The following is a 20247-nucleotide window of genomic DNA, read 5'->3' as shown; positions in this document are numbered from 1 at the left end:
GTTGTAAAATTAAATGTTTCATTATTCACCAAAATTCCTATTTAGCTTTAAAACATAATCTCTAAAAAAACAAGAATCTAATTTAATAATCATGCAATCTAGACAATGTATTTTCGTTAATGCCCCGACTTGTTCTAGTACTGGGATAAGCAATCAGGAGGAAACTATCAGACCAAAGGTTGTAATGATTAAACGCACCCTAATCCACGAATCATGAGCTTCTCCTCCTCTCTGCCCATCCTGACGCTCAGCAGAGAGCGGATCTGCCCGAGGGAGGCCAGCAGGCTGATGGTGTCCTCCACGGAGACGGCGTTGATGGTGTAGGTCTTCGGCAGAGCCCGCACCAGGCCCCCGATGCCGTCGTACTGCCGGTGCAGCAGCACGAACATGGCCCGCACCAGCTCGGGGTCCTCGATGACGGACTCCTGAGCCCACCGCACCATCGTCTCGGAAATCAGCTGCTGAAGTGTGGCTGGGGTCATTATTCAGTGTTTTTAAAGAGGGAAATAATAAGAGAAGGCAGATTAAAATGGGCACTTCAACTGCACATCCCACAGTCCCAAACTCCTATGTATGTTTGTATACGAATACTTAGGAATATTCTTGGAAGAAAATAAACTTCATTTAAACATTTATAAGCATTGATATCTCTCTCTTTCCCTCCCTCTCTCCCTCTCTCTCTCTCTCTATATAAAGATGAGTTGAACATGCAAGAATAAAAATGCACAAACTTTTCTTCAAGAAATAGTCCTATAATGAAAGGATTTTAATTGTTTCAAAATTGCAAGCACTTTTTCTCAACCACTGCTTGCAGCCATACAACAATCAATATGAAATGTTCTATTACTTTTACTTTTATTTTTTTGCTCCACTATTTTCTTCCCAGAAGATCTGACATCATGTGTCCTTATAAAGGTCAGTTGTGGGCATTCAAGGAGCTGTCTCCTCATCTGAGTCATCTGCAGTAGTGACCTCATATAATTATATTTATAGTGAAATTTAGACCTCCAATAATCACTTAAAATATCTTCCAAAGGATTTGGTTGTGAAATTATTAACGTGAAAATCGTTACACACATAGAAGATTACTTGCTGTGTGATGTGTAATATAAGGCCCTTAAAAACAGCAGAACTTGCCTTGCCCCGTGTGCTCAGTGGTCTGAGCACTGTCCTGCGAAGGCGCACACTGGAAGCAACTGATGGGTGTTCCTCTCTCACGTCAATGTTCCTCTCTCTTCCACTCTCTCTCTCTCCCCCTCTCCCTCACCCTCTCTCTAATATCAATAAAAACATATCCTTGGCTGAGGATTAAAAAATAAAAATAAAAACAACAGACCTTCCACACCTCATAAAATAAATAATACAGTTATCAAAGCTAAGCAGGGCGGATGTGACCAATTCATACACAGTGAGATGCTTAATTCCCATCATCAGTACACTGGCTGATTTTTTATTGTTTGTTTTTTGTTAACCCTTACCCAAGGATATTTTTTCCAATGAGTTTTAGAAAGAGAAGGAGGGAAGGAGGGAGGGAGGGAAGAAGGGAGGGAGAGAGGGAGGGAGAGAGGGAGGGAAAGAGGGAGGGAGAGGGAAACATCCATGTGAGGAGAGGCACACAGATTGGCTGCCCCCTTACTGGTGGGGGATCAAAGCTGCAACCCAGGTACATTCCCTGACTGGGAATCGAACCCTCAATCCTTTGGTGCTTGGGCCGCCGCTCTAACCACTGAGCCAACCCGGCCAGGGCTACACTGGCAGATTTTTTTTTTTTTTAACAAAGCTGTTTAGCATGCTTTGATCTGTTTAAGAAAATAGATTTAAGGGACAAGAAAAACTACCAATTTTAGCCAAACACAATTACAAAATGCAGATAAAATACCAGTATGCTTCCACATATCTGGAAACCATGTTATTTATTTTTAGTTGAGGGGGAAACCTCCGCTAGAAAGGAAAGGGTTTAATCTACAGACATATTATTTTGGTGGTCAGAAAAGGGAAACATCTAAAAATGTGGTTTATCCATCAAGAAATTACATTCGTAGAACTTTGACTATATATATACTTACATAACTAATCAAATCCCATCAGACAAAAGATCATTTTGCTAAAAAGTCTCTATAAACATCTGCCATCATTTTGTGGATTTGTATGTACCCCAGCCAGCGTACTTTTCACCTGAGCGTCCGGTATCATACCCATGCGGGCTGGTTCCTTCACCTCAGAGCCCTCTGGGAAGGTGATCCAGAAAACGTAACAGTGAAAAACCAGAAGTCAAACCCCCTCTCCCTAGGACCATGAGGACGTGCTGGGTGTTCACCGTGCTGTCCGTTTTGTAAAATGTTTTGTTTTTATTGATTTTAGAAAGAGAGGGAGCAAGAGAAACATGGATGAGAGAGAACCACTGAGCGGTTGCCTCCTGTATGCCCCCTACTAGGGATCGAGCCCACAACCCAGGCATGTGCCCTGACCAGGAACCAGCAGCCTCTAGGTGCCTGGGACAATGCTCAACCCACTAAGCCACACTGGCCAGGGCATGCTGTCATTTTTACAGTTCAAACTCTTAAACTTGATAATAACAAAAGGTGATTATAAGAAATGTTGAACTCTGATTTTGAGTAAGACCTGGTTGTGACACTAAAGAATAAATTTAGAAGTAATCGTATAAATAAAAAGTTTCCATTGTAAGTTAGTGGAAAGAAATACTCCACAATTCCATGACTCTATTTTTTTCTTTCAGTAAAAGCTGTTGAACCCTAGCAGCTTTTGCTCAGTGGTCAGAGCATCAGCCCTCGAACTGAAGGGTCTCGGGTTCAATTTCAGCCAAGGGCACGTGCCTCGGTTGCAGGCTCGATCCCGGCCCTGGTCAGGGCTCATGTGGGAGGCAATCAATCAATGTGTTTCTCTCACATCGATGTTTCTCTCTCTCTCTCTCTCCCCCACTTCCACTGTCTCTGAAAAGCAATGGAAAAAATATATCCTCAGGTGAGGATTACAAAAAAAAACTCTGTTGATAAACTGGCACTGCATCCAACCATGGAGCCTTAGGAGTGAGGTGACCAGTGGGCGGGTCTCACAGACCAACTCCTGCCCCTTCTGGGTGAGTCTGGTGCCTGAGACTCACTGTCCATGTGCTGACTTCATTCACAGAGTATCAGCTGTTACTCTTCAGTTAAATTAAATATGTATGGAGCAGGAATGCATAACACTTTAGAAAATATTTCAGAACCAAATTAGAGTTACAGGCAAAATCTATTTAAACATTAATAAAAGGTTTAACTTGATATAAGGAAAACCAACTGCATAATATTTACATATGAAGGCTAAATTACTCCCTTTTTCTTTCTCTTAATAGTCCCCAATCAAATACTAAACTTCCAGTGCCTCAGGGAGCCCATCCACCCCTATAATGCTGCTTTCTCTCCATTTCTACAAATAATGTCTGATGCTGCTGAGCACTTCCTGCGGCTACAGGCATCTATTTAGGAAACTGATCCTGGGAAGATGCAAACTCAGTGCTCTCCCTGGCTCGCCTTGTAGGACAGCAGCTGTGTCCCTGACCCTGTGCTTACAGGACTGCTTGGAGGCGCTCTCCACTGGCTTGTCAGCCTGTTTCTTCTTCAGGTATGTCACCTTTTCCACCAGGGACAGCAGGCGCCCTCTAATTGTTAGGTCACTGCTTCCATCCAGAGACCCATCTTCATCCAGCTCAATTCCTAGTGTGAAAAAAGCAAAGAGAAAGAAGAAAAGAAAAAACATATTTAGAAGGTACATTTTGGAGAAATAATTCTCAGGCTCGGCAGCCTTTTCCATCCACAGCATCTGGAACTCAACAGCACTGAACAAGCCTGCCCGCGAGCACTCCCAGCAACATTCACACTTGGTGACCCTTCTTCCTTCCTCTTTCCCCTGTTCCTGTGGCTCATGGCATCAGCAGCCAGCACAAAATGTAAAACCAAACAGAGAACAAAATCCCTCTCTCGGGAGACGAGATCAGGAAGATCAGGTCTGCCCCAAGCTGACGCAGGCATCTCTGACTTAGGTGCCGTCTGCCTAGAGCTGCAGTTCCACCCACCTGAAAACCTCACTTCCACCCCCTCACTTGCCTCATCAATGTCAGTGGAATTTCAATAACTTGAGACACAGGGAGAACAGGCATAATTGGGTACCTTAGGCAGAGGATGCTGTATGTCTGAAGCAATAAGTCTGTTTAGAGTGTCCCCTAATTCATACTATATAGGGTGTAACTTTATGGAAATCACTCCATGGTTCTTCATTCACAAGCTGAACGAATATGCAATGCAGTGCTTTTATTCTCATTACAATAAAATAAAAATAATACCACTGGTGCTACACATATCACTTAGGACATGGTTGCTAGCTCACCTTCATCCACACTGCAGCATAAAGACAGAAGGAAGCACAGGCCCACAACATCTATCCAATCCCATTTTAAAGTTCTTAGAATAAAAGGGGAGAATTCCCTTCATAGGTCTGGGCTAACATATAATTCAATGCAGGACTTCCTTAGGCATTAACTAATTTCATAACACATATGCTGAATGTCCTTGGCCAGTCGTAAAACGTGGTCTTGCAGTCAGTTTAAATACAACTGTTTGTGAACAAATTTCTTTAGACTCAATCAGCCTAACACTCAGCTCTGCCCAAAGCACCTGGTTACAATCCCTCCTGAGCCTCCTGAGCCCTGTTGGGAGGGAAAGAGGGAAAAGGGAGGGATAATTTCGGTCTTCTGCTCTGTCTGAGGGCCTTTCTGATCTGTCTACCCCTCCTGACTTCCACACAGGGTCAGTTCACCAGTTCACCATAATAGCAATTCTTAGGTGAACCCTAACAGGAATCGTGCATATGTGTGAACCTGTTACATACGGATTTACTTTGGTAGCAGTACATGTGCATTTAACAAGAGCTGTAAGTCATGAAGACCTTACCACAGTGTGCCATCAGATCTTCGTGAAAATCCAAGAGTTGGTCTCGAATTTCCTCTGGACACGGACACTCGCTTTTGTCATCCTTAAAATTGAGAAGCATATTGATCTGAAGGTTTGGAACAAGAGGAAGAGGAAGAATGAGACTGAGAGAAAGTGGATTCAGGAACAACAAGCAGAGATCCTGAAAACCAAACTGATCAAAACCCATTTTGGAATATTTGTAAATTGGTGCCCAACATGTGAAAAATCATTGTCTATCAAAAACACCACAAAATAAATCAAGTCATTCAAAGCTTAACATGCTGCAAAACAGTAATATAATGTGCTTCCTCTCTCCATTCCACATATCTTAAGTTCTTAAATCAACAAGACCTAAATGTTATTAAAAATATTTTATTTTGCTTCTCCTATATTTCCATTTCTCTAATTTCTACACATTATTGAATATTTAAAAGACCTCTCTTTGAGAAAGATAGAGCAGTAAAGAAGAAAGAAAAATCTAAGCATAATAAGAAATAATACAATGGATAACTATGCATTTGTTAATTCAATTAAACAAACTGCAAGAAACTTTCTTCCATTTGTTTTAATTTTCAACACAATAATATTAAATTTCTGAATGAAGAAAATAAAATTCTGTTGCTATCCCATACTTTTTCTTTAGAAAATGACTGCGTTTCCTTTAGAATTTAGTATGTGAATTTTTAAAAACTTTTATTTTGAGATAATTGTAGATTCAAATGGCATTGTAAGAAACAATACAAAGAACTCCCATGTACCCTTTGCCCAGTTTTCCCCAATGATAACATCTTGCAAAACAGTAGTGCAGTATCACAACCAGGGTATCACAGTGACTCAAAATACAGAACAAGTCCATCGCCTGGAGGATCCCTCCTGCTCCCCTTTCATATCCACTCCCTCCTCCCTCCAGCCTGTTCCTCATCTCTGGGTCCCGTCAACCACAAATCTGCTCTCTGTTTCTATGTTACTGCCAAGTCAAGAATGTTACAAAAATGGAATCATACAATATGCATGTACCTATTCCCATAATATCCTCCGGGTGTCTTCAGGGTCTGTAGTGAGGTCTCATTCCTGAATTGGTAATTCGTGTCTTCTCTCTTTTTTCTTCTGTCAGTCTTTCTAGAGGTTTGTCAATTTTCATAAAATTTTTAAATAACCATTGGGATTCATTGATTTTTCTTCAATTGTCCTTTGTTGAGTTCCATAGATTTCTGCTCTTCTCTCTATTACTGCCTTCCTCATGCTTGTTTGGATTTATTTTGCTCTTCTTCTAAATTCTTGTGATGGCAGCTTAGATATGGATTTGAGTGTTTCTCTTTTTAAATGTATTTCCCTCTCAGCACTGCTTTAGCCATTTCCACAAATTTTGATGTGATATTTTCATTTTCTTTTAGTTCAATGTATTTTTAAATTTCCCTTGAGATTTCCTCCTTGAACCATAGAATATTTAGAAATGTGTTGTTTAATTTCAAAGTTTTTAGAGGTTTTTCCTGTTATCTCTCTGTTATTGATTTCTAATTTGACTTCACTGTAGTCAGAAAAAAAAATTTTGTATAAAAAAAAATCCAATTTTTAAAAATTTGTTGAGGTGGTTTTATGGCACAATCCATCTTTGTGAGTGTTTCATGGGCGCTTGAAAAAAATGTGTATTCTGTTGTTGAGGAGACTGTTCCACAAATATCCAAAGGTCCTGTTAGCTGATAATGGCACTGCATTCTCCATATTCTTACTTAATTTTGTCTAATTGTATCAGTTATCGTGAGAGGGGTATTGAATCTCTGACTATAACTGTGCATCTATTTCTCGTTTTGGTCTTGTGTTGACTTCACATGCTTTGCAACTCTGTTGTTTAGTGAATTCTGTCTCTGATAATTTTCTTTGGTCTGATATAGGAATCTTACTTCCTTTGATTACTTTTTCATAATCTTTCTTCATCTTTTTACTTTCAACCTATCTACGTTTGAAGTGAGTTTTTTGTAGACAGCATATAGTTAGGCCAAGTTTTTAAAATCCACTCTGCCAACCTCTAATATTAACTGGTACATTTAGATTATTTATATTCATGAATTTATTGGTATGTTATGACTGAAGTCTGTTACTTTACTTGTCTTATGCTTATTCTGATTTATTGTTTCCCAATTTGCTGTGGGTTCTGTGAACAAATTTTAGGACCCCATTTTGAATTATCCATGGTATTTCTTAGTGTATTTCTTTGTAAAGCTATTGCAGAGGTGGCTCTGGATGCTACGTTATAGATACATAATTTATCACAGTCCACAGGTATCAACATTTTACCAGTTTGAGTGAAGTGTAGAAATCGTATCTCCTTTACGTCCCGTATTCTCTTTCACTTAAAATATAACTGACTTACATATTTCCTATATAGTTGGCCCTTGAATGATGTGGGGGTTAGGGATGCTAACACCTCTTCACCTGAAAAACCATGTATAACTTAAGTCAGCCCCCCATATACATGGGTTCCCAACTGTGGACTGAAAATGCAGTTGACCCTTGAATAACACGGGTTTGAACTGCACAGGTCCACTTATGCTCCAATTTTAATGCAGAGAACTCAAGAGCAGGAAAATGCACTGCATTTACCCACATCTTAACACTTTCTGTTGTTCTTTTTTCCTTTCTGATTTTCCATATTTTATTCTTCTGTCAAATTTTTTCCATTTAAAGAATGCCCCTTAGGCATTCTTTCAGGGAGGTCTGCCGCAGTCAAATTCTCGTAGTGTTCCTCCATTTGAGGATGTCTTGAGTTCCCCTTCATTCCTGAAGCGTATTTTGTCTGAGTATAAAATTCCAGTTGACAGGTTTTTTTCTCAGCTCTTAAAAAATGTGCCACTTCCTTCTGACCTCCATGTTTTATGAGCAAAAATCCGCTGTCATTCAAGTTATTTTTCCTCTAAAGGTGTCATTTCTTTCTCACTATTTTCAAGACTTATTTTTCCTCTTTAGCTTTCGGAAGTTTCACTACATTATGTCTTGGTTTAGATTTCACTGGGTAATCTATTTGAAGTTTACTGAGCTTCTTGAATCTCTTTCTTTTTATCTTTTGCCAAATCTGAAAAGTTTTCAATCCTTTGTTTTTCAGGCATTTTTTCAGTTCCCCCTCTTTTTCCTAAACTTTGGACTTTAGATCTTTTGTTATATTTGCACTGGTCCCTGAGGCTAATTTCTAATATCCCCTCTTCAGTTCAGTGATTCTTTTCTGCCCTGCCCCCCCCATTTTGGCTGTGAAGTTCATCCATTGAGGGGTTTTTAATTCTGGTTCTTTTCAGTTCTAAAATCTCCATTTGGTTCTTTCTTCATATCTTCTATTTCTTTGCTGAGACTTCACTTTTTTTTTTTTTTTTTCTTCCCCATTCTGAAGCAGTTTTATGATGGCTGCTTTAAAAGCTTTGTCAGATAATTTTAATGTCTTTGTCATCTCAGAGTTGGTATCTATTAATTACATTTTTCATTCAAGTATTTTCTGGTTCTTGGTATGATGAGTGGTTTTTAATTGAAACCTGGATGTTTTGAGTATTATGTTATCGGATTTTGGGTCCTACTTAAACTTCTTGCTTCATCCGAGACTATCTAGCATGAAAAGAACTTTGGGGGCTTTGTTACTGCCAGGCAGAGTGAAAGCCCATTTCCCCACTTGGACTTCCTGGACACTTGAAGGAAGGAAGAGACCTGTGCCCACTGGGCAAGGCTGGGAGATCCAGTTCTCCACTAACCTGTACAGCCCTGGCTGGTACCTCCCCATCCCTTGTCTCTACTGACACTCTGGAGGCCTCGGGGAGGAAGTCTCAGCTCCCAGCTGGAGCACCTTGTTACAGCTGGTGAGAGTGGAGGTCTGGGCTCCTCACTCAGTGTTGCTGGTTGGGGTGGGGGTCAGGCTACAGTGCTTACTATAGTGTTTGGTTAGAGTCATGCGGTTATTACCTAAAGGTTTTCTGTCTTGCTAGTAAAACAGAGTTTTTCTGGTTCTCTGGCTGCACGTAGGCTTTTGTTGGGGCTCCTCTTGACTATGCTTGCTGGCATTCTGGCTTCTTTAGCTCCAAGTGTGGGACAGATGAAGCAAATAGAAACCCCAGGAACTCACCACTGTGTTGTTCCTTGGGCTCTGAGTCCAGTAACCAGTCTCCTTTTTTCTCTCTATTGTTCAGTCTTCTTGCATTTTGTGTAATTCCCAGGGTGACAGTTTTACTGAGCAGGCAGAACAGGAAAAAGAACACCTCCCCGACCTTTCTAGAAGTAGAGGTCTCCCCATAGCAGCTCAACAAGTGGAGCTAAAATGGGAGATGCTGGTCTTGTCCTCTACTCAATAAATGATGTTTACACAATAAACAAAATTCCTTGTCCCTTCCCTCAAAGAAATTACATTCTGGTGTGAAAAAGTAAATTCTGCAGCAAGTCTCTAAACACTTACATTTGGAGGCATCTTGAACCTGAAGGGAAATGGTGAGATACCGAAGACAATTTCTACCTTCTCATGCTATGAGTCCCCTCCTGAGGAAGCTTCCAGAAAGCTCACATCCCCAGACTCGCTTACTCTTTGGTTCAGGCATGTGCCTGTGGTTCAGCTGCACCCTAGAGACCTGGGTTTGGAGCTAAACAACAGGAAAAACCACCAACGGGATCAATTGTCTAGCAAGAATGGTGGCAGTGACAGTCTAGGGATGGACCAAATAGCAAGGTCTCCTTTGTAAATTATACAAATGTCTAACCACTGTGCTGTACACCTGAAACAAATGTAAAATAAAATTGAGGCCCTGGCTGGTAGCTCAGATGGTTACAGTGTTTTCCCGATACACCAAGGTTATGGGTTAGATATCTGGTCCAGGTACACGCAGGAATCGACAATGAATGCATGAGTAAGTGGAACAACAAATTCATGTTTCCCTCTCTTTCTCTCTCCAACATCAATTTTAAAAATATGAGTATTAACTGTAATTGAAAAGTAAAAAAATAAATAAAAATTTTAAATTAAAAGATGTGTCCAGCACTGCATCCTAGGAGTCAAGAGCTCCCTAGGTAGGGAGGAACCGTGTCAGCCATGGCGACCCCCCTGTGGCTGCACATTTTTCCTATTTGTAGAATGTCAAACTGGCCTCCTCAGAGGCCACGATACACCTGACCCCTTTTAATAAGCCTCTTATTTTTTTAAACTAATCAAGTCGATTCATTAGTGAAACTAAGAACACCGACTACACCAACTTGGCTACTTTAAAGAGAACAGGGGAAAATGCATTTGTAACTTATGATATAATTTTGCAATGCATGGATCCTGAATGAGCCAAAACCCAAAGTAAAAAGGAAGAATTTTCAACTTGTCTTATACCTGCTCTTGCGGGGGCGACCTGAACTCCTTGGTCTTCCTGGCTGTGAGTGCGGCTGACATGTTTAGGGCCTGCATGACCTCATTATAGCGGAAGCGCTGGTTGTCCTGCAGCTTAGCAACAAAGCCATCTGAAAAGGCCACGATGGCTTCGATCCGGTGTCGGACCTGGCAGTCGCAGAGGTACTGAAGGAGCAGACACATCTGAGAACACAATTAAAAAGACATCAAGTTTAATTTCTGAATCTTTAGTTAATGGACATCAAATCAAGATCAATGGCAGAGATGCCCAGCTGCCAACTCTCCTAATTTATGCACAGAATCCTGGTTCTGTGAAGTAGGGGGTCCCAGGAAGGAAACGGAGCATGACTAAGCCAGAGTGGCATGTGCATGTCCCTCTGGTGGACACTCACCGTCCTGGCCCCTGCAGCTATAAGTGGGGTGGCAATGGGATATATAAGAAGCTTGCCAGGGATCTTGTGGGGAAGATTTTCCCTCATTAATAACAGACTAGACACCCTCTTCTCAGAGTGAGTGTTCCTGGGTCAGGACCTGATCACTGGGGAAGGTGAGGTAACACTTAGGATGAAAACATGACTGAGGATCACAGGAGGACACTGTGACCTGGGTTTCAAATGATATCATGGGGTTCCACCATTCCAGAGCCGTCTACCTCCAGAGTTTGCATGTAAGTTAATTAAGTGGTCGTACTGCACATTCACTAACTGGCTAACTGGGGCTTCTCCTGCAGAAGCCAAGAGGATTCCTACCTGTGCAGTAAGTCGGTGGAACAAGCCTACCCAAGAATGTTCTGCCCACATTTAAGAAAACACTTAAATACACGAGTGCCACTGTGATTCAGTACGTAAGGGGCTTTCAAACCCTGTGTCACCGTCCACAGGAGAGTCCCTTCTGTCGATGCTGGCTCTGAAGTGTCTGTCCCCTTCCCTCCACCTCCCTCGCCCTGCCCCAGTGTAAGTGCCACCCTTCAGGCCAGGCCTGAGTGCCAGCCTCCTCACTCTGTCTGCCCTCTCATCTGTTTTACTCACAGCAGCTACACTGAATTTAGGATAAAACTTTCCTGCTAAAATTCTTCGTTGGTTTTAACTGAGCTTGAAATAAGATTCAAAATCCATTACATGGCTGGTTTCAGCGAAGAGCTGCACTCTGGGTGACCCGGCCCCTGCTTCCCGCACCCTCTCTCCTCAGCTGCTCGGCTGCAACCCGTGGCCTCCCCTCGCCTTTTCGCAGCAATCCCGCTGAAGTTCTCTGCCTTCGGGTAATCCATTCTGCTCTTTCAGATCATCAAGTAATGAGCAGTGATATATTGTAAAAGACATGCATCACTAGGGCATATGTCCCCCAGGGACTAAGCTGCTTTAAGGCAGGCCCCCTCTGTCCCTTCACCCAGCACCGTGCCTGGCTCAGAGCAAGACCCAACCTCAGGACGGGGAGGAAAACGGCGTGCCAATGGTGCCCACGGAGTGACCCTCACAGACCAGAGAGGCTGGAGAAAGGTCCTCAGACATCTGAGTACAAAGACAGGCCACACCTTCAGTGCCTTAGAAACGCCTGCAGGAAGTGACATCCGGCTGTGGGACAAGTGTCCTTAGGTGGTAAGAGTACAGGCAGGGCAGGAAAGGCTACCAAACACCTGGATTTCCCACAAAACGTGGTGAGACGCATGTGCAGAAACAAGAGAGAGACACAGGGAATGGCTAAGGAACCGGAGGGAGAAGAGCTGGCAGACAGAAGCCCGCCTCCTATGCTTTCAGATAGACACACACGTATACACACATACGTACAACTGTACACACACAGACATGTACATATATGCACATACACACAAATATGCATATATGTAAACAAACACATATTAACATACACTACAGACACAAATATGCATATATACACCTACACTGAAGTGTACACACACAGAAATATACATATGTACACATACATAAGAATGCAAATATACATGTACAAATATACGCACACAAATACACACACACAACTCTAGGCACACATAAATATACATATACACATATACACAAAAATATACATATACCCACAAATATGCATATACACACAAATGTACACACATAAATATACAGATACACACATATACAACTATACACACGCACACAAAATATATATACACATACACACAAATAGACATATACACACCTCTACATAAAAATATACATATACACACACAAATACATACATACACACATACATACACACACACACAATGACAGGCCAGACTTGCAGACACATATGGCAGACAGACAGGTACTCAGCCAAAGAAACCACCTTGACAAATATACCAAATTTATCTTTAATTAACTATTGCCAATTGACTCAATTGGAAAATTCATTAAATCCATTCCAAATGTAAGAAAATTAGATTGACAAGTCCCAAAACACAACTGGACATCAGTTAATTTTCTAGACAACTATGAACCACCACACATGGGCCAGATTCAGTGCCCTGGTCTTGTGCAATCCTGAGCTCCCCACCTCGTTCTCCCCCTGCTCACCCGCACCTCTTGCCCCGCTCACCTGCATCCCTTCACTTCTGCTCACCCGCAGCCCTCTCCCCGCTCACCTGCAGCCACTTCCCTCGTCTCACCTGGAGCTTCACTGGCTCGGGCAGTTTCATCTGCAGCAGTCCCTCGGCCGCGTCCCCATGTGCACCCTCCGGCCTGGAGTCATCCGCGCGGGGCTCTCTGGGTGGCGCCCGGTGCTCCGCCTCCGGGGCGGCCTCTGTGAACACCCGGGGCTCAATCAGCTGCAGGATGTGCTTCAGGTCCTCGCCCTGGAAGACGCCCATGGTGAGCAGCGTGTAGAAGAGCTTGATGAGCGGCACGAAGAGGAACTCGGTGGTGCCCCCGACCGGGTCGCGCGCGCGCAGGCCGCCCTCCCGCACCGCCTCCGTCAGCATCTGCATGGTCTTGGCCTTGAGCGTGTCCAGGGGGAACTCGGGGCTGTCCTGGTAGCCGTCGTGGCTGAGGCTCACGAAGCTGGGCGAGGCGAAGCGCATGCGCGGGCGCAGCGAGGTGCTGAGGCCGATGCCGGGCAGCCCGTGCTGCCTGCGCGCGTCGGGGAAGAGCCTGATGCCCTTGGTCTCCTCCGTCATGGGCACGATGAACTCGCTGTTCATCATGAGCCGCGCGGTGGCGTAGGCGCCCAGGTGCATGTCCACGAGCAGGTCGTAGAAGCCGGCGCGCAGCGGGCCGGGCATGTGCTTGCTCTGGATGGCGTAGAGCAGCTGCGCCTCGTCCACGTGGCTGCAGAGCGCGTGCGCCACGCGGTGGTTGCCCAGCGCGCACACGGCCGAGTAGAGGCGCAGCGTGTGCGCGTGGAAGCGCAGCAGCTCCTCCTGCTCCGTCAGCTCCAGGATGTCCACGGACCTGCGGGCGGGGTCCTGGGTCACAGGGGCCAAAGCTCCCGCAGACGCGCGCGCTAACGGCGGCCTGGTGCTTAAAGGCAGCTCTGGAGGTTTATAAGGTTTCTTTCACATGGAAGTTTATGTTGGAAATTCCCGCCCATCGTGCCGGGACCCCCTTCATCATCCATACCCTTGAGGCTCTGCGCACCTCTTAGATACCTGGGCCTCCGTCTGAACCTGAGGACCCCTACCTTTCAGGACGTGAGCGCGCCTTGGGAAACCCCAAGTCTTCTTTCCAACTGGGCTGACTGGTTTCCAGAACCCAGAAAACTGCCTTAGACTCAGGAGCCTGTGCCCTTTCTCTGACGTGTGCGAGCTGTCCCCTAACCAGTCAGTGCAGGTAACAAGGCTGATTCCTCCCACAGGACCTCCCTTCTCACCAACCTCCCTCACAGGCCCCCGCTGCCACCCGGTTTCCATCAGGTATGTGCAGCTCAGGGAACACACACTGTAGCGGCCTTTCCACTTAGGAAAGTTTCTGCTGGTCACTTTGCTTCTGCCATATATCATGCTCTTCCAACACATAAACCTCAAAATAGGGCCACGCTATGCCCAGAGTCTTTCCTTTGGCAACAGAGTCCATTCTAAGGGTAAACACTTCCTTCAGAGAAGCCACTCATTCACCTGGAAAGGTGCCCTTGGTGAGACTGTGATGTAAGCTCATCAGAATAGGGCTATTACATGTTTGTTTATTAATATTAATATACTTCCAGACCCCAGCCTAGGGCACAGTAGGTACTGAGTAATCACTGATTACTGATTGATGAACTTTGTCATATCTAGGGACTCCACTATCCCGCCCATGCCCATCCACTGTACCATGTTTTCTGGATCACAGGCACTGGATGAAAAGCCACTGTGGCTCAATGGTGCAGAATCTGACCCCACCCCCTAACTCTCAGAATCAGAAGCTTCCTGCGTTCCAATCTCAAAGCAAATGATTCCGCACCACACAACTTCTGGACCCTGCTGCCAGCACCCAATTCTTGGTATAACTGAGTCCCTCAAAGTGTGGTGTATGATGATTCCCAGATCTTAGCGGGGTTTCAACCTCCCAGGAAGATGGTTACCTGCTTCACAGCCAGAATGAAGGTCAAACACACAAATGTGTTCACTGTAGCAGCACAGGATGTCTCCAAGGGTCAGACATGAGTGGGCTCCACAGTCCCCACTGTTGCTGTCGCTCCTAATCCAGCCCCACCCACTATTCCTGTGATGATACCCCACTTTTTCCTTAAACACCTGTCTCTCTACTCAACCAGTCTTGCAAGGTCCGGCTCATGTCTGTTTCTTTCACCGTTTTGTATCCAGTGCCAGGAACGCCATGGGCACTAGTGCAGGTTTGTGGAGTGAATGAATGAGAACTGTGAAGGATTTGTAGTCTGCATCTCTGAACTTCACACTCAGGTCAACGCAAACCAAGGCACATACCTCAACTAATTTGTCTTCCCTTGTAGTAATATTCACACTTTAATGAACTATGGCTTTAACCGGAGGACAGCAAAAGAAATAACTCATTATTTTATCTGCAGCGAGGACAACGCCAAGCACATAACGGAGCACCCCTGAGTGCGTGCGTGGATCACTGTGTCGGAGGATATTCCCCGCCCTCCCCCTGCGGCTGGGCAGTCCTACACTGGGCCTGACTATCTCACTGGCTTTGGCCCATAAAATCTAAGTGGACATAACATGAAGCAAAAAGAAACTTTAGAGGGCTGCAGTGTCTGGAGCCCTCCTGGACATCGCCCTTGGCCATAGAAACTGCTGTCCCAGATCAGCACCGCCCATCAGCTCAGGCTTGGGGTAAGAAGGCGTGTGCACCACACCCGCAGGCCAGCCCCAGCCTGGGCTGAGCTGAAGTGGACTCAGGTCTTCAGGGAACACGAGCAAGATATGTTGATTTGCAGCCACTGAGATTCTGGGGTGGTTATTGCAGTAAAAGCGACTAATATAACTCATTATACCCCTTAACAGTCCCCAGTGGAGAAGTTTCTTTGATGACTCACTATCAATTCTTTCATTCATCCAGTATCACAGCGTGTTTGTCCCACGCCAAGCACTGAGCACAGTAATAGGAGTGAACAGCACAGACATGATTCCTGCCCAAAGACAGTGCACTGTCCAGCTGAACAAGAAAACAGAGGACTCTCATACCTTTCCAACCACCCCAAAATTTAAAATATTATTTCCATGTTATAATTCACTGGGGTATAAGAAAAAGATTCTACTCAACTACTAGTTGGCATTTCCCTTTTGGAATCTGAATTTTGAAACTCTTTAGATTTTCCTTTGGCTTCTAGGAAGCACGGGACTAATGTGGAACCTGACCAACGAAGCAGAGCATCGGGGCACGAATGACTGTCACCAGTCCTGCCCCGGCTGTGCTGTTCCCCCTCTTCTCTGCAACTTCATTCCAATCACACTCTTTAGGCGTCTGCATTTTATATGTTTTAGGAAACTGACTCAATTTCCTTATGGTCTATAGTAACAGTTTAAATTTTCCATTCACTGGTCACAGATAATTAATATAAATTATCCATAAATTTGTCTCAGGTTAATTCACATGAATTATAGATTACTCTGACAGGAGCATATGCCGTGGGATGCCAACATATTAATTACAATCTTAAAATTCTCCGCTTAGTGCAGAGAAAATATTTCCCCTCACAAAGAGAAATCCCTTCCCAAATGTTATGTTCCTTTTGGTGGCTGAGTAATTTTTTCAATCAGGTGCAAATTTCCTATAAAACTTTTCTCACATAAAATAAGAAACATGAAATTAAAATAAAATCCAATTATCTAAGAGGACATTACAAATGATATATATTTCTAATTATTTAACTTAAAATATGTAAATATTTAACATATAAATAAATCCACCTGCCCACATTAATTTTTCTTTCGATTTTTAAAAATGTCTTTGATATAATTTATATCCTATAAAATTTATGTATTTAAAACACATAATTCCCTGGTTTTAGTATATTGATGTTTTTGTGCAACCAGAAGCATAATCTAAGTTTAGAGCACTTGCATCAGCCCGAAAGAGACCATGCCCATTAGCAGTCACCCCCAGACCCCCAGCCACAAGTAACCATTCATCTTCTTTCTGTCTCTACAGACCTGCTATGTGGGCTTTTCAGTTAAATGGAATCCCACAGATCTGTGCTCTTTGGACTGGCTTCTTTAATTTAGGATAATGTTTTTGAGGTTCACCCGTTTTGTAGCATGTACTGCATCCCTTTTATTACCAGATTAACACTGTGTGGAAGGGCCACACTGGACCCATGTCTCAGCTGTGGGGCTTTGGGTTGGTCTCCCTTTCCAGCTACTGTGAGTAACGCTGCTCTGAACGTCGGCAGACAGTTTTGTGGGGTCATGTTTTCATTTATCTTGGGTAGTTACCTAGGAGTAGAGTTAGTGGATAAATGGAACATCTATATTTAACTTTTTGAGGAACTGACAAGCTGTTTTCCAAGGCACAGGCTAAATTTTAAAGGCATTAATTTTTTTTTTAATGCCAAGAATGTCTAAATATGTACACGTGGGCCTACCTCCCATGACTATTTAAGATTAAAAACTTTAGGTACAAAGACAGCAGGAGTTTGTCTTTGCATTCTTCCTGCGTGTTCTCATGCTGGGACTAAACTTTTTAGTGACATTTTGGGAGGGAAATCTTGGGCCAAAACTTAGAAACTTAGATCATTCTTGGCCATGAAGCTGCTAAAATAAACCCTCTGCAGCCTAATTGGCTACAACATGAGAAATGTCATCCATGAAGCCACTGTGAGGGCTGCCTGGACCCCATGCTACTGCTGCTACTGCCTGGGATACAGGCCCCCAGTTTCCAAGCCCTCAGCCTATTTCCACGGCCCTCAGCACATTTCCACAGCTTTCTTTTATTAGCGCCTCTTAGTCTGTTTTTCACATCTGTCAAACAAAAAGGGTTGGACTGATTTCTGTGACTCCGTCCCTAACACCTTGCGATGTTATGATGCTGTACCCCTCATCCAGCTGCAGGGGCACTGCCTGGGTCTTCACTCTTGTCACAGGAAACGAGGGCACAGGTAGAAGCAACGCCCCTCACACCGCCCCTCCAACAGCAGCAGAATCATTGTTTAAGGAACAGAGTGGTTGAGAAACAGACAAACTCGAAATATGTAAAATGAGGTATTTTTAAACCTCAGTTTGTGTCCACAGGGCCACCCTTGTGCCAGCGGGCAGCAGTCGGTCCCAGGGCCGCAGTGGGGCAGGGCGCGGGGGACCTGTTACCTGTTCTCCTCGGGGATGTGCAGGGACATGAACTGCAGGGGCTCCACGCACTGCACCAGCCAGCCCTGGCGCTCGCTGACCCGTGACACGTCCACCTTCAGGAACTGGTTGGGCATCCTGCTCCATAGGACGTGCGATAGGAACTGCACATGCAGGCGTGGAGGACACTGAGGCACAGGGTTCCTGTGCTCACTCTTGAACAGTCCGGCCGAGAGAGGCATCACATTCTGGGGACGGAACAGAAGAGCCAGTTAGGCCACTCCCTGGGCAACGGTGACCAGAATTCTGCAGGCCGGTAACAGAAGAAAGACCCACCACATGTCAACAGAACTCGATACAGGAAATGACAGAAACTGGGCTCAAGCTACTGAAAGGAGAAAATAATCTCAGCAAAATGCCTGGCCCTTCAGGGTAGGTGCAGGGGTGGGGAAGTGGCCCTGGCACATGGGAAAGGCAGGTGCCACCAAGCGTCCCCACATCCTTCAGATTTGCTCTCCAAGCTGCTCTCAGTGCCATGTGTCCTGAGACAGGTCACGTCCATGTGGCTCTCTCTTGCCTGTCCTGTCACACGCATGGTCCATAACCCACGCCCTTACTCACTGTCGGGTTGGTCAGGTTTTAGTAACCAGCAGTACAGCAGAGACAGCTCAGCAGATAAACCCGACTCTCAAGCTGGCAGAATTACCAGGCATTGACCACGACTCCTTCCCCTGCACCCTCCTCCACAGCCAGTGCAGCCTCCAGCCTCCTAGCTGCTCCGGTCTGCTCTCCAGGACCGTCTCCACTCTGCCAAAGCTACAATCGTGACCCCACCGCGGGCCTCTCTGGGCCACAAAAAACCCCTAGCCCATCTTCCCACACGAGCCAGTCCCACTCTCCTCTGGAGCTTCTGTGCGGAGTCCTTCACACAGCCTGGCCTCCAGCCACTTTCCTAGTTTCTTCTGTGAATGGGAAATACTCCCCGACACCATTTTCGGGACTGGGAACAAATCAGACAAAATGCCCTCCTATTGGAGACATAGACAGGATCAATAAGTAAGTTAATAGTTATGTCAGAAAAGAGATCCAAGGAGAAGAAAATCACAGGGTAGGGGAACCAGTGGTAATAAACAGGGTGGTCAGAATGGGTGTCACCAAGCAGGTGACAGTTAAGAAAAGAACAGAAGGACAACCACGTGGCTACGCAGGGAGGAAGTCTCCATGCAGAGGGACAGTCAGTGCAAAGGGCCTGGGGAGACATCGCGCCTAGAGAGAATGCGGAGGTGCTAGAGGCCATGTGGCAGGCGTGGAGGAGGGAGAGCAGGGGGAGACGGATTCAGACAGTGAGGGTGTCAGGTTCTTTCGGACCCGAGAACCATACTGAGACCTCGGATTTTTACTCTCAGGAAAGAGGGTGTCTAGGGTTTTGAGCAGAATGATGTGATCTGATTTATACTTTAACATGGCAACTGTTGCTCAGATGGTTTAACGATAAACTGATGGGCAAGGATGAATCGTGGGAACCCCATTAGGAGGCCACTGCAGTAACGGAGGTTAGAGACGATGGTGCTGGGGAAGTGTGGTGGCGGGCAGGGGTCAGATGGCAGGAGGACATGCTGATGGAGGAACCAGGAGAGAATGCAAAGGAGAAAGTCGGGTGACACCCAGGTTTGGGGCCTAAACAACCAGATCTGATATAAAGGACATGTGCGGGGAGCAAATCGTCAGGTCAGGAGGGCTAGTGACAGTCAGCAGTCCAGTCTCAGACACACCTATGGAAATGCCAAACAGACTGGTATCTGCTCAGAGTTCTGAGAAACTACCATCACCCAAACTCGGGCGTCCTTTCTCACACTTTCCATCTTGAATTCACTACCATATAGATTTTTCCATCACTTTTCCAAAATTCTTCTGGCAAGGTTCCTAGAGCCCTCTAGTTAACAAACGTCACTACTCCTTTAGTCTGTATTGTATTGGCCTTTGTGTGCAGAAACTGGGCTCACATGGTTTAAGGGCAAGTCAAGGGCGCATGGCCAGTGCGGTGAAGCTGTATGCTCCACTCCCGGATGTGTGCCGGCTTCTCCGTGTTTCCAAGGGCCGGATCTATCCAGTTCCTTTTCCTGAATTTCAGCTAGTTCCCCAGCTGTGGCTGCATTGGCATCCCTTCCTCGTGCACACTGAGAGTCTACACTCCTCCTCGATCCTGCATTCTCCTGAGCACCTGAGTCCAAGTTATCAAC

The 20247-nt window shown here is 45.0% G+C and overlaps 1 protein-coding gene across 1 annotated transcript in view; it reads right to left on the bottom strand.

The window, feature by feature from the left end:
* The window catches only part of RYR2 (ryanodine receptor 2), a 472766-nt gene that overhangs the window by 169534 nt on the left and 282985 nt on the right, over positions 1–20247 (bottom strand). The window contains exons 36-41 of the mRNA XM_081124070.1: positions 18029–18255; positions 12938–13718; positions 10306–10506; positions 4947–5052; positions 3570–3713; positions 199–472 (exon numbers count right to left, since the gene is read on the bottom strand). Coding sequence (XP_080980196.1) covers positions 199–472; positions 3570–3713; positions 4947–5052; positions 10306–10506; positions 12938–13718; positions 18029–18255 — 1733 coding nt within the window. The remainder of the gene's footprint in view (positions 1–198; positions 473–3569; positions 3714–4946; positions 5053–10305; positions 10507–12937; positions 13719–18028; positions 18256–20247) is intronic.

The sequence above is a fragment of the Miniopterus schreibersii genome (assembly GCF_964146895.1).
Source record: "Miniopterus schreibersii genome assembly, chromosome: 21".
NCBI classification, from domain to species: Eukaryota; Metazoa; Chordata; class Mammalia; order Chiroptera; family Miniopteridae; genus Miniopterus; species Miniopterus schreibersii.
The sequence above is the reverse complement of the archived record's forward strand: the minus strand, read 5'-3'. Positions and strand labels throughout refer to the sequence as shown.